This window comes from Mus caroli, chromosome 16 (assembly GCF_900094665.2).
Source record: "Mus caroli chromosome 16, CAROLI_EIJ_v1.1, whole genome shotgun sequence".
Taxonomy (NCBI): domain Eukaryota; kingdom Metazoa; phylum Chordata; class Mammalia; order Rodentia; family Muridae; genus Mus; species Mus caroli.
The window spans coordinates 5,119,554-5,134,318 of NC_034585.1; the positions used below are offsets into that span (position 1 = coordinate 5,119,554).

At 45.7% G+C, this 14,765-nt stretch overlaps 1 protein-coding gene across 1 annotated transcript in view; it reads left to right on the forward strand.

Moving 5' to 3' along the window:
- Positions 1-14,765, forward strand: part of Abat (4-aminobutyrate aminotransferase) — a 104,640-nt gene that overhangs the window by 47,141 nt on the left and 42,734 nt on the right. Inside the window, exon 2 of the mRNA XM_021184642.2 lies at positions 11,849-11,963. Coding sequence (XP_021040301.1) covers positions 11,894-11,963 — 70 coding nt within the window. The 5' untranslated portion in view covers positions 11,849-11,893. The remainder of the gene's footprint in view (positions 1-11,848; positions 11,964-14,765) is intronic.

Here is a 14,765-nt window from a genome sequence, read left to right on the forward strand (position 1 = left end):
TCAAACTCTTAGCTTCTTGTATTGAAGCAGAGACACTAAGAATTTCTCTTACATGAGGTAAGGCTATATAAGCCAAACCTAGAGGCAAAATTTTCCAGTGATTACAAGCTCACTAGAAGCAAGCTCTTTACAATTTTCTGATTGCAAAGGAAAAAACAAACTCTTAAATCTATAATAACATTACATGAAGTAGGCAAGTCGAACCGCAATGTCCTGATAAATTCTACAGCCTGATTGACCTTTTATAAACTTAGAATTTAAACTTTATTTAAAACATCTGGGTAGATCTGCAAAGGTGCTCTTTTAGCTAAAAGGAATTCTCCCTGAAGGCAAGGAGAGGCAAGTTTTGAGAGCTTCCTTAGGCACCATTTGCAAGACAAAAGAAGTCACACAAGCCTTGCAGAGGCTGCTCTGAGCTTAGTTCCTCTTGCAGTGAGGACAGATTTCAGAATTTTTAAGTTTCTTTTGCAATATTAGACTATAACTACAACCTTGGGAAAGCAAAACCCAATTTCAAAACAATTTATCACCTTAGAATCAACTTTAAAACTTCACTATCACGTTGCGAAATTTGACTGCCAATTTATACCTATGAATGCATGACAGTGCAAGTTTCAATGCTTCATAAAAGAGACATTGCTTTAAATCTTATCTTTAATTCTACTTTCTAGGATAAGAATCACATTAAATATTATCTCAACTAGAAGTATCCTTAGAGGCCCAGCCTCTTGGCCTGCCTTATGCCACGTGTTGGAAAGACTCCAAACCTGAGTGACCAGGTTAAAGCCAACTTTCTAGTAACCAGTGTTACACCCATTTGATCACACCCAATAACTTATAAGCTAATACTCTACGATGAAGACACGCAGAGCATATTACACCTCTAAGACCAGTAAAAAACCAAATGAAGCGGCTACACAGGTCTAATAAATTTAGACCAATCAAAGAATTTCAAATTTTCTAGCTATAATTGTAAGACAAAAAGTACCTTGTCATTGGCTAAATGCAATAATCACGATTGCAGAGAATTTTCTTTGGAAGGAACAACTACCAGCCTATTTGCCTTGAACTAAGAGGTTGCAAACTCCTTTTCTCAAAAAACTATTTTTCCAGCAGGAGCCCTCCTGCTGTGCTAGATTCTCAGCCAAAGTGTGAGCCACTTTCTTGCTGAACCAGCAGATAAAGTTTTAGCCATCTTTATTTTCCAACATGAAATACAGAACATTCAGTCATTCAGATGACAAGACAAAACACACATGGATTGACACGAGGTGCACCAGACATTAGACTGACGACACAGAGAGAGCAGAGAACTTCTGCTGTAGGAGCCAGAGAGAAAAAGGCAGGGCGTCCCCCGACATTTCTCTCTGCCTCTGGGAGAGTTTCAAAATCCATTTTTACCTATATTATTACAAACCCTGTTTCTGCCACCTGATACAGCTCCCATCTGCTGACATCTGCCTGATTATTTAATTTAAACCCTTTTTCCTCTCACCTAAAGCAGTTTTTTGAAAACTGCAGACAACTACCTGATCAGTTCCTAGTTCCGATAATTCACTGCTGAACTAAGTGAATCCAGCGTTGGGTTAGCACTGATTCCAACCTTAGCCTGTATCTTTCTGCACCTTCAGCAACACTTTACCTGTTGCTTCACCGTGCCCCAATACGATTCTTTTCTTTTTCTTCCCATGGAGCTCTATACCAGGCAGCGTTCCTCCAGTGTTTTCTACCATTCCTCAGATCCCACATTAGGATGCCAAACTGTTGGAAGCTGACCCGAGGCTCACATGAAACGGGGTACACCTGGGAGGCAAGCCGGGGTTGAAAAGAGAGGGGAAAATAGGCGGTCGAGAGAAAAATGGAGCCAAGACAAGGTTCCTGATCAAGGCTCAAATGTTTAATGGCAAATGCACTTATGGGGGGCGGGGGGGGGGGGAGATCAGGCCCATTCCCGCCAATTCATCCTTGGAGCTTGGAACCAGCTGCAGGTGATGAGGGTGTAGTCTCTGGAATAGCTCTGTGGCCTCCTGGCAGGTAGCAGTGTCTTGAAGGGAAACAGCAGCAGTGGCTGAACAATAGAGTGATCTAGGGAGGAAGGCTCCACCCTAGGTAATCTCCTTAGTGGCAGCAAGGTCAAGGTCTGGCTCAGCCTGCTTCAGGCTGGGGGGTGGGGGTGGGGGGGTTACAGTTATGCATCTCTGTAAGATAGCTGAAACCCAGTATTGTAATGCCTCCAGCCACTTCCTATGTGCTCAGGATTGCGTTGCTATCTGGGGTCTCTTGTGCTTTGCTGTACATTCTAGGATTGTTTGGTTTTAGTTCTGTGGGAATATCATTGGAATAGATTAGGGTATTGTGTTGACTTCCTAGGTCCTTTTTGTTAATATAGCCATTTTCACTGTATCGTTTTTCTGAACTGATGCTTCTCTAACCCAATAGCAAATGATCTGGAAAAACAAATCAAGGAAGCAGTCCCTTTCATGGTAGCTACAAAAACAAAATAAAATGCCTATGAATAAGTTTGCTCAAAAGTCAGATGATCTCTGATGCACACTAAAAAGCACTGATGAGAGAAATGGAAGAGGACACACACGTGGGAAGAGTCCATGTTTGTGAATTAGAGAAAAACAATCTTGTTAAAATGACCGCAGTACCTGAAGTGGTGTATAGACCAAATGCAATCCCTAACAAGATTCAAACAGTGTTCTACAGAAATAGAAGCAAACACAAACCTGAAACTTATATGCACACAACGCACAGAGAGACAGAGAGGCACACATAGACACAGACAGACAGACAGACAGACAGACAGACAGACGGTGGGGGGCGGGGGGAGAAACCTTAGATAAAGAGCAAAGTAGGAATTTTTAATACTACCTGACTTCCAAATACACTGTGGGTGTGACTCAGTGGTACGCCCTGTGCTTAGTATTCACAAAGCTTTGAGTTCAGGGGCTGGAGTCATGACTTAATGATTAAGAGCACACCCTGCTCTTGCAGAGAATCCAAGTTTGGTTCCTAGCACCAGTGTCAGGCAGCTCACAACTGTCTGTAACTGTAGCTCCAGGGGGATCCAATTCCTCTGGCTCCTGGAGGCCCTGCATTAATGTGGCCATACCTACATACAGATGCACATAATTTAAATTAATAATGAGAGAAAAAAATAGAGCTTTATTTTAAGCCCTAAGTTCAAAACCCCGAATACACACACACACACACACACACACAGAGGAGTATGAGTCTGCTTGCTTATTGTTCTTTTATGGAAGGCAAGACATTAGTACTTGAGATATTTTTCTTTACTACAACCTTGGGTCTCCCTTCATTGTACCTAGACAACAAAATCTTTAAAGGGTTAATGAGAACAATAAAGGGGAAAGGTGGGAAATCACACATTACTTTGAGACATGGTATCACCAGGCAACTCTGGTTGGCCTAGAACCAACTGAGTACACAAAGCTGACCTTGGACCCACAGAGATCTGCCTGCTGCTGCCTCCCAAGTGCTAGGATTAAAAGTGTGCGCCACCATACCTGGCTCGCTCTTTCTTTCTTTCTTTCTTTCTTTCTTTCTTTCTTTCTTTCTTTCTTTCTTTCTGATCCATGAAATATTTTGTTTCCTGGAATTGCTTGGTCCTGTGGAGTTATAAATGTCATGCCAGGCAAAGGATGGCCAAACGAGCTAGTGCAATGGCACACCCTTGAAATCCTTGCACTCTGGAAGCAGAAGGCGGAGGATTGCTGTAGACTAAAGGCCAGCTTGGTATACCTAGTGTACTTTGGAACAGCTAGAGCTACATAGCAAGAAACAGTCTCAAAAAAGAAAAAGAAAAAAAAAAGACTGTCTCAGCCCTTTCCGATGGCTATTCCCAGTTTCCCAGTTGTCAAGTTGACTACACTGGAATGAACTACTGTCCAGAAATGGGGGCACCCTGTGATTCAGATCTTGAGCCTGGAAGACATAGGATTTTGATCCAGATCTTGAGGCATAGTAGCCACAAAAAAAGCTTAGGCCCAGGCAATGTGATACAGCCCTTTTATTCCCAAGAGACAGAGGCCAGAAGATCTCTGAGTCCAAGGCCAGCCTGGGACAGAGCAAGTTTCACATAAAGAACAGCTTAGGACCAGGCATGCTGGTATATACTTTTAATCTGGGCCATACCTTCTGCTGGAGGCCTACGTAAGGACAGTGGAAGAAGGAAGGCTTTTTCCTCCTCTGCCTGCTTGCACTTACTTGCCTGCACATCTGTTGAGGCCTCCTCTGTCAGCTCCTCTTTCGGGCTTACATAGATGACCAGCTGAAACAACTAGCCTCATGGGACTGAGAAACTACTAGATTCTCTGAGTTCCCATTCACAGCTGCCCATTGTTGGCAGTTGGACTACAGACTGTAAGTCATCTCGATAAATTCTCTTAGTATAGAGAGACATTCCCTTTCAAGTTGCTATAACAAAATGCCATTGACTTGGATGCTTTTTAGACAACAGAAAGTTATTCCTCATGGTGTTGGAGGCTGGCATTCCGAAGTTTAGACTGAGATACTAGTAGATCTGATGTCTCTAGAACGCCCACTTTCTGATTCATGGATGACCAACTTTTCTCACTGTCCTTACATGGAGGGAGGGTTGAGGGATTTCTCTGAGGTATCTTGATGAGGGCACTGACCTCATTTCTGTGACAGATTTATCCTTGCGACCTAATGCACTCCCAAGCCTATGCCTCCAAATAAGACCTGCAGGCATAGCCTGCAACAAGTAGATTTCCAGGGTGGGACATGGGACAGAATATTGATGTGATTAGGTCATTACATTTACACCTAACCTGCCTCCCTCTGCCCTAACTCGCTGTCTATTGCTGAGTGGTCTTGTGTGGAAAGCAAAACCATTTCTCCTCCTAGTAAACAAGGACAGGTGCATTTGGCTTCCAGGATCAGAGTAAAGAGTGTGTGTGCAGCCTTGATGCAAAGGTGTGGCTCTGGTCTCATTTCTGTTGCTGCTATAAAATACTTGTCTGGAGTCGCCCAGCTCAGCTGTGCTCTGTTGCTTAACTCCTGGCTCCTCACTCTGCAGCCCTTGTTTTTTTCTTAGGTGCCCACCCTGGCTCATTTCTAGAACACTGTTCCTCTGTCCTTATAGAGGTCACCATGAGATTATAAAAACTCATAAGACAGGCTGAGGAAGAGCACTCCGTATAGAAGGAAGGAGTGTCCCTGCTATAGTGAGTGCAAGCAGACCCCTCCAGACCTCTTCTGGAGGAAGGAAGGTGATGGAACTGAAACCTGTGTTGCAAGCCACTCATTACTTCTCTGTGAATGAGGCCCTGCTAACCATCTGCAAAGACCCAGCCTAGGCTGGCTTTATTGGTTTCCATGGAGATCCCTGGCCTTGAGAGACACTTGGCCATTATGTGCCTTTGTGTCCCATTGAGTCTGTAGGAAAAATGCCAGCTGCAAATCAAGAAAGGAATGTCCTGAGACCCTGTCAGTACTTTGTTTTAGGGCTAGTGAGATAGGAGAATGAAAAACCATTCTGAAGCCCAAGAGGGGCTGCAGGGAAGGGGCCTTGCCCTCTAGCTATGATTTTCTGTGCAAAGGGCCTGAGCAGTGCAGTGAAGACATGTCAGACGCTATCCTCAAGGTTTTTGTCAAGCACTTAGTGTTTATTCAGTGATTGTGCAAGCAGACATTGCTCCTGAGCCAGGCAGATAACAGGGGCCAATGTCTGGGTTCTCAGGTCACACTCCACCCATCCACAAAGTAGGTATATTTGATATGACCTCCATTTTGTAGAGGAGGAAACTTAACATGCCTGAAGTCACAGCCCAGGAAAATGAAGAATTATGAAGAATTGGAATCAGGGATGAAGTGTGTGTGTGTGTGTGTGTGTGTGTGTGTGTGTGTGTGTGTGACACACCAGGAGTTTGCATCCATTACTCCACCTATTTTAATTCATTTTTGCTTGTTTGTTTGTTTTTGAGACAGGATCTCATTATGTAATCCTGGCTGTCCTAGAACTCACTGTGAGGATTAGGATGTCCTCAAACTCAGAGAGATCCACCAGTTTCTGCCTCCTGAGTACTAGTAGCCTGGCTACACATCTAGTTTTTGAAACTGTCTCTCTCACAGATTTTGTGGCTCTCAGATTAGGATAGACTGGCTGCCCAGTGTTCCCCAGGGATCCTTCCAGTTCTGGAATTACAGATGTTCTCAGACGTGCTCAAAGAGTGTAACTTTGAATGTATGTACCACGACTTAACATCAGATCCTCTGCCTTACAGTGCAAGCACTTTATAAAGTGACCCATCTCTCCAGCCCCTGGGATGCCATCTTTCGAAAGGTGTAAAGAATTGGGTGATGTGCAAAGAATGGGAATGAATCTGGCTTTGTTCTCTTGTATCTCTGAGATGCTTGATCTTTGGGGTCAGAATCCCTGTGTCAAGGTCCTGCTGTCCTGTCTACCCATGGTAGATGGCAGAAATTATGAGCTTGTGCCCAGAGCTCTTCCTATGCCTGGTTGGGGGCAGGGGTGGGGTGGAGGTGGGTATACAAGTGAGATGATTGGTTTGAGTGATTGGTTTGAGTGGGAGCGTGACACAATCTGGCACCCAAGTCCACCAGTCTCTGACTTGGCATTTTTTTTTTTAAGATTTATTTATTTATTTATTTATATGAGTATACTGTAGCTGTCTTCAGACACACCAGAAGAGGGCATCAGATCCCATTATGGATGGTTGGGAGCCACCTTGTTGTTGCTGGGATTTCAATTCAGGACCTCTGGAAGAACAGTCAGTGCTCTTAACTGCTGAGCCAGCTATCTCTCTAGCCCCTGGCTTGATATCTCTAGGAACTTAGACAAGCCCATTCTGACCCTGTGAGCCAAGGCAGACCCTACTGACAAATTAAGTTAGATATAAAATACATCAAAGGCTGGGGATGTGGCCCAGTGGGTCAAGTGCCTGGAGCCTCGGGTTGGAGTTACAGCACAAAACCAGGCATGGCGGTGCATGCCTGCAACCCCAGAACTCAGGAGGTGGAAGCAGGAGGCTCAGAAGTGCAAGATCATCCTTAGCTACATGGCACATTGCCTTAAAAGGGGAGGGGGGCTGAGGTAAGAAACAAATGTGAGGGAAAGCCTTTGCTGTCACTGTCCCTGCAGAGTAATTCCCCTGGGAGGGTTATGTTGTTTGGGTGTTGTTCATTTTTATGTGATGTGGGACATTGTGCTTACCAGGCAAGCACCACATGGCTTCGTGACCTCTCCCAGAACAGATTGAAAGGATCTTACTTACAAGAGATGGCTTTGGTTTCTTTCCCTGTCCATTTCAGATGGACACTGAATTCTTCTCACCTTGTTGAGCAAAACATAGAACTCCTAGCTGGTCCTACTCCAGCTCCATTTTCCCATTGCACAGGGCAGATAAGAAGCACAGCAACCAATTAGCATTTTAATTAAGGTGGGCAGGACTGAGGCATTAGCTATCTGAATAGACTCTGGAATTACTGCAGAGCCATGGCAGAAGTTCTCTTGGTTTTCCATGAACTCGACTGTTATTGATTTTAAACCACACCTAAGGAAAAGGTCCCACGGAACTTTAGGCCACCTTTAAAACTGTCTATGCTCAGCTAGTTTCCCAAGTCTACCATTTTGCTTAGTCGGTCGCTTGGGGAAGGGGGAAGAGAGATGGGGATTAGGAGGGCATTGGGGAGCATTCATTGTTTTGAGACAAGGCCTCATATAGAACAGGCTGTCCCAGAATTCAGTACATATCTGAGAATACCCTTAAACTGCTTCTCTCTATGGTCACCTCCGTGCCGGAATAGCCAGCGCCACAGTGCCTGGTTTAATCACCACTGGAAATAGAACCCATGGCCTCGAACATGCTAGGTGAGCACTCTGTCAACTGAGCCACCTGACAGTCCTGGATTTCCCTGGGTCACAGGAATGGAACGTCTAACACGGGGCTTTGTCTGAGACATAGCCGGTGTCTGTCCTTTGTTCCTTCCTGTGTTTATCTATCATCCACTGGTGTACACTTGGATTCTGAGAGCCTCTTGGCTATTTTGGACAGTGGTGCAGTGAGCAGATGAATGGTGGGTTTGAGTCCTGTTTTCAGGTTTCTTGTTACATAGTGTCTGAGTGGAATCTGTTATATGGCAATTCTGTAGGACTTCTTGAAGAACTCATAGACTCTTGTTAGTTAGAGTCTCTGTATGTAGCCCAAGCTAGACCTAGTTTCCCTGAGTAGTAGAATTACAGGAGTGTAGTACTGCACTCTGTTTAGGAACTGTTATTCCCACCAATCGAGAATAAGACCACTACCACAATTTTTGAGCCAAATCTGAAAGCAAGCCTTAATTAAATACTGGCCAGGACAAGTGACATTTCACAGAGGCTTCTAAAGATAAACCCATAAGGCTGAGAATGTCCCTCCAGATCCAGCTGGGCAGGCGTACGTCCTGACGGACCTCCTGCCTCCGTGGGATCAGGCACATCCTGTGCACTTGGGTCAGACCAACACGTGGTTTGTCTTCTCCCCTAGACGGCAGCCTCCAGCATCTCAGAAAGTAGCTGTCCCTGGGCAAGGGGATGGATTATAGGTTAGAGATGTTTGTGTTTTATGGATCTCTTAGGCATTAAAACTTAAAGCATAACTTTGGCTTTCATGGAACCTGTAATTCTGAGCCTACAAGATGACTCAGCCAGTAAAGGCACTTGCACCAAAACCTGAGAATCTAAACTCGGTGGCTGACACCCAGGTGATGGAAGGGAGAACTGACTCCTAGAGTTTGTCCTTTGACCTCTACTTTTCTGTATGCACATGCTACACATGGTGGAGGGAGGGGTGACTTTTTTTTTTTTTAAAGAACCCAGTAGCCCTTGCTGGCCCCAAACTCTATAGTCCTGCCACAGTGTATTAGTCCGTTTTTTATTGCTATAATAAAGCACCGTGACCAAGGCAGCTGGCAGAAGAAGGGTTTATTTGCGCCTGTAATTCCGGAGGGGTCAGGGTCCGTCACCACCACGGGCTCCTATCTCAGGCTTGGTAGCATGCTGGCCTGGTGGCTGGAGCAGCAAACTGAGAGCTCATATCTAGAAGCACAAGTGTGAAAGAGAGCCACTGGAAATGGTGTAGGTGTTTAACCTGTCAAAGCCGGCCTCTAGTGACGCACATCTCCCACAAACCCACACCTCGTAAACATCCCCAAACAATGCCACCACCTGGGAGCTGAGTGTTCACAGACATAGGCCTCTGGGGAATGTTCCTGTTTAAAGCATCACACACAGGCTCTGTCCAGTTCTGGAATTACAGATGTGCGCTGTCATACAGGCCCTGAACCCAATCTCCGAACATCCACAGCAACATCAAGGCTGGGGATTATAGACTTATCCTCTGGCTTGCTCTACCCTATCTCTCGTGTCAATGTCCACAGCAGGCCTACTGTCTGCTCAGTGATAACTCTGGCACCAACCAGATGCACATCCTGCTCCTCTCAGAAATCTGACAGCATGGCTAGTTAGTCTCGTTTCTTGGAGATATCTCTCTGCCCCTCTGTCTCAACCCCCTTTCTTCTACGTTTGGAACCTACTTAACTTTGCAACTCAGATGACACCCCCGGGGCCTAGTGGGGAAGGAAGCACCCCATCTTCCCATAGCACCAGGCAATCAATCATGATTCTATTCTGGAGTTGTTTGGTTGCAGGGCTTTGCGATGTATTATTGGACCTTAACCTTGCTATGTAGCCTAGAGTGGCCTTGAACTCGCCGTCCTCCTGCGTCAGCCTCCAAATCCTGGGGTTGCAGGTGCAGCACCACACCAGGTCTTCCATTTTATGTTATGTGAAGTTCATTGTTGACAGTGATGAGGAAACTTTTTATATGAGTACCTTGCTGGGTTATTTTAAGAAGTTAATGACAGGGTGAACAAGGCACCTAGTATATTGGATTCCCCAACCCTTTCGCTGGTCATAGTCCTCGGCCAAAAACTTATGAGCATGTTTTACCCGTTTTTCTTCCTCCTAAGTGATCCAGTGCCTTGCCTGGAACTGCTGCCTAATTAACTTTGGTTGATTGAATTAGTGGGCAAGAAAGTAAATGAGCATGGACTCTTCTGATTATTTGAAAAATACCTTGAGAATTGGTGACCGACGGAGATTGTTTTGTTAAAAGGTGAGCATCAGCTGCAGGGCACACAATGTCACATGTCACTAGGGCATGTTTCCCAAAGTAACTTGTCAATTGAAAGTGCATAGGTGTGACTCTCACTTTGGTGGGCTAGTCAAACATTAAGGCTCAAGTCCTGAAGACACTTCTAAAACATACTTGATAGAGGAAACCTGAATTATGTGACGACGTCTTAGCGTTCTAGGACAAATGGCCTTAAGTGAGAGGTGGTGGCTGCTTTTTCTACATTGTTATTCTACTGCTGAATTAATAGGCCTGCCTTGAGTTGGATATTAGAAACAACTTTTAAAAAACACATTAAATTGTCAAGAGAAGAAAATGGCTTCTATGTTAATTTATGGTCTCAATTTTAAAGCCTACTGTTTTCTCCTAACTTTTCCTCTTATAAAAAAAAAAAATAAGATGGAGTCTCTGAATTGCTTCCTTTTTTATACAGGCTCTCACTGTGTAGCCTCTAGCTGGCCTGGAATTCACTATGGAGAGTAAGCCATAACAAAGCTGTGGTCGGGGGCTGGTGAGATGGCTCAGTGGGTAAGAGCACCCGACTGCTCTTCCGAAGGTCTGGAGTTCAAATCCCAGCAACCACATGGTGGCTCACAACCATCCGTAATGAGATCTGACTCCTTCTTCTGGAGTGTCTGAAGACAGCTACAGTGTACTTACATATAATAAATAAATAAATCTTAAAAAAAAACAAAAACAAAAAAAACAAAGCTGTGGTCTGTCCTTCTCTTCCTCCTAAGCACTGGGGTTAAAGTAATGAACTGTCATGTCTAACCTTGAACTACATCTATTATTTTTTTTTATTCAAGTCTTCTATCTACTGTGGCTAGGTTAACTGAATAAATTAGTCTCTTACAAGTAAAGAAAGATTTTGAGGTCAGGGAGTCACTCCTGAAAGAGCACCTCCTCAGATCTGAAATGGGGTGAGCCCTGTTTGTTGGACCATGCAGCAGATATCTGGAGCCAGACAGTGTACTCTTTGAGCATTTCAACCAATACTCACATGACAGCCTTTCTGCCCAGGAAGAGTTAAGATTTCCAAATCACAGTGAAGCTAACTCTGGGGTGGATTCTCCCAGAGACAAAAGATAAGATTGCACAGAATTTGCTACTGTGCAGTATCCCTCAAGAACTCTCTGTCCACCAAAACTACTCCAGCTTAAGCTGGCGAGCAAAGCAAGGGTGGTCAGGCTGCAAAGAAACGTCTACACTTGCTTACAAAGGTATTGCTCAGGTGGGAACCCCTTCCTAATGCTCTTCATGTTTCCTTTTGCATAAGGGGACATCAGTGAATGCAGCACTATCTCTCCAATTACAGGAGAAGGGATTTCGGTCTAACACCACACCCAGCTTTTCCTCAAGGTCTCCAGGGATCAGACTCAGGTCCTCCTGCTGCTTTAGCAGTTGAACCCTTTCTCTGGGTTCCCTGTCTAGAGAGTGGATGTGCTCCTCCTGTCAGAAGTGTGGAATGTGTAAAGAAAAAAGAATGTAAATTAAAGTGTATATTCTATTCGGCACAAAATGTGCTTAAGTAAAGAGAGTATTTGTATGCAGCAAGAGAAGTTGTATCCTAAGAGTCTTTTCCACAAAGTGGGCAATGGTGGGTTTAGAATGCAGAGGTGTGGTGCCCATGGGTCTAAGTCTGTGGTTTTGGTCTCTTTCAGGACAGCAGCAAGTGAAGGGGGTTCCTCTTTCAAAAGGAGGGGGTCATGGCCTTCTTGTTGATCACCCGACGGCTGGCCTGCAGTTCCCAGAAAAACCTCCACCTCTTCATACCTGGTAAGTCCCACCAAAGTCCTGGCACTACCTGCTCCTTAAAAGACACTGTGCAAATGAGAGGTCTGTGGTCAGAGTCCTTGAGGATAGAAGGATCTGCCTGCTTCTTCCCTAGCTTCCTCAGTGAGGCTATCGCCATGGCTACCCCAACCCCATCCATAGATGGACACTTCTCATGTAGCATGGGAGTCCATACAACTCAGAGCCACTCTGTGCAGGAGGGATGGCCTCGAGGCCAGAAGGACCCAGAAAAAAGACACAGTGCTATGGTTACTGCCAAGGAGTACTGAAAGCCACAATATCCCATCCCATGGGATTCAGTTATTCGTGGGTGGGAGGGGGACCACAAATCTGGAAGGAAATGGGAGGAAGGGAAGGAGAGGCAGGAAACCAAGAAGGGTACCTATCAAGGTCGCGTTTATTATGCTGAGGTGCCTTCTTTTTAAAGCATACATCACGGGGAATAGGGGAGGGGTTGAGGGGGAATTTTACAAAGAACAAAGGAGCAGGCATCTGCTGACATGGGGGCCAAAGTCAGGCGCCAGGCATCGGGCACTCTGCATCTTATCTCCAGAACATAGATCCTCCTTGACAGCCTTGGGTGTCAGGCTGGGCTCAGGCTTGACTCATGTCCTTGGATGTCATGGGAATTCAGGAAGAGATAGGGAAGAGGGGACTATAATTCAGCTTTTACAGCCTCAGGTGCCAGGAAGGGAATAGGGAAGAGGGAGTGATAACCAGCTCCTAGCAGGAGGCCATTTGGCCTGTTAGGGAGATCGTGAAGGGCTCGCTTTCTCACGGGATGGTCTCTGACACCACAACAGTGAAGCTGATGGGGTGTGTACCTCAGGGGCAGAGTTCGTTCTTAGCACTCAAAGACGCACAAAGTTTAATCCCCAGCTGGGCTGAGGAGGTAACTCAACAGATAAGGAATTTACTTACTAGAACTGGAATTCATATCGCAACACAAAAGGAGGTGGGCATGGCAGCCTGCTTATGTGTCCAGCCTTTAGGATTTAGAGAGAGGAGATCCCCAAGCCAGGGTAGAGTAGACAAATCAGTCCAGGGCTCATCAAGAGACCCTGCGTCAGTAGGACTGAAGAAGACACCTGATGTCAGCTCCTAGTGCCCAATACACACATTTGAACAGTTACACACATGCACAATTACACAAATGGATGAGGTGGTAATGACCCTTAATCCCAAAACTCAGTAATTCAGAAGGATCAGGAATTCAAGGTCATCACCAGCTAGACTGCAAGTCAGAGGCTACCTTGGGTACGTAAAACATTAATAAAAAGGAAAAAGGAAGCTGAAGTTATAAGCATGATGCTGATGGTCATATAGTTTCATCCAAGGTTAAGGAAGGAGAGTCAAGAGTTCAAGGACAGCCTTGCCTATGTAGTAAACCTTGCCTAAAAGGAAAGAAAGGACAGGGGGTGAGGGAGGGAAAAGGACGGAGTGTGAAAGGGGGAGGTGAAGGGAACAGTGCCTGGAGGGGACACACAGCCTCCAGCTGGTAACTGTCTGACTTGAGCATTCAGGCACTGAACTCCAGCTGTGAACTCTGACCCACTCCATCTAATCACGCACAGCATGGGGCTGTCTGGCCGTGCCAACCTGCATCGAGTCATGCATTTGTCACCAAACCATTAATTTTACTTGTTTACTTTTGAGACAAGGTCTCTTGTAGCCCTACTAGCTCTGTAATACCAGCACTCAGGATGCTGAGGCAGAGGGATCCTTTAAGGTCAGTCTGGAGAGCTACAAAAGGACTTCTAGGACAACATCATAAGATCTTGTCTCAAAAACAAACAAAAAGGGTCTGGGGAGACGGCTCGGTGTTTTGGTTTTTTGAGACAGGGTTTCTCGGTATAGCTCTGGCTGTCCTGGAACTCACTTTGTAGACCAGGCTGGCCTTGAACTCAGAAATCTGCCTGCCTCTGCCGCCCGAGTCCTGGGATTAAAGGCGTGTGCCACCACGCCCAGCTTGACCTGCACTGTGGAGACTGAGCTCAGGTCATTGGGCTTGAGTGGCAAGCACCTTTACTAGCTGAATCAACTCTCTGGTCTTAATAAAAGGGACTTGCCACATAAGCATGACAATCAACGGACATTTAAAAGCTGGCTGTGTAAAAGCTGGGTGCAGAGGCACACACACACACACACCTGAAACTCCAGCATTGTAAGAGCAGCAGGAGGGTCCCTGGGATTTAGTCTACCCAAAGCATTGAGTTCTGGGTTCACTGAGAGACCCTGTCTCCAAAAATGAGGGGGAGAGAGATGGGCATGCATTTCACACCTTCACACACACACACACACACACACACTGACTGAAAGAATGAGAGGTAGGCAGGGCGGGGCAGGGCGGGGCCCCACCTGGGCTTTACCTTCCTGTTGTGCAGGTTTACATAAAGAACAATTGTTTTCTAGCTATGATATTTTCATTTATTAGGACAAGAGAGTTGGCTCAGCCAGTAGGAGCATTTGCTGCTTGTGCTGGCTACTTTTATGACAACTTAACACAAGCTACAGTCATCTGAGAGAAGAGAGCCTCCATAAGGTCTGACTGTGAGGCATTTTCTTAATTATCGATTCTTGGCCAAGAGCACAGACCATTGTGGATGGTGCCATCCCTAGGCTGGTGACCCTGGGTTCTATGAGAAAGCAGGCTGAACAAGCCATGGAGAGCAAGCCAGTAAGCAGCACCCCTCCATGGCCTGTGCATCAGCTCCTGCCTCCATGGCCTGTGCATCAGCTCCTGCCTCCATGGCCTGTGCATCAGCTCCTGCCTCCATGGCCTGT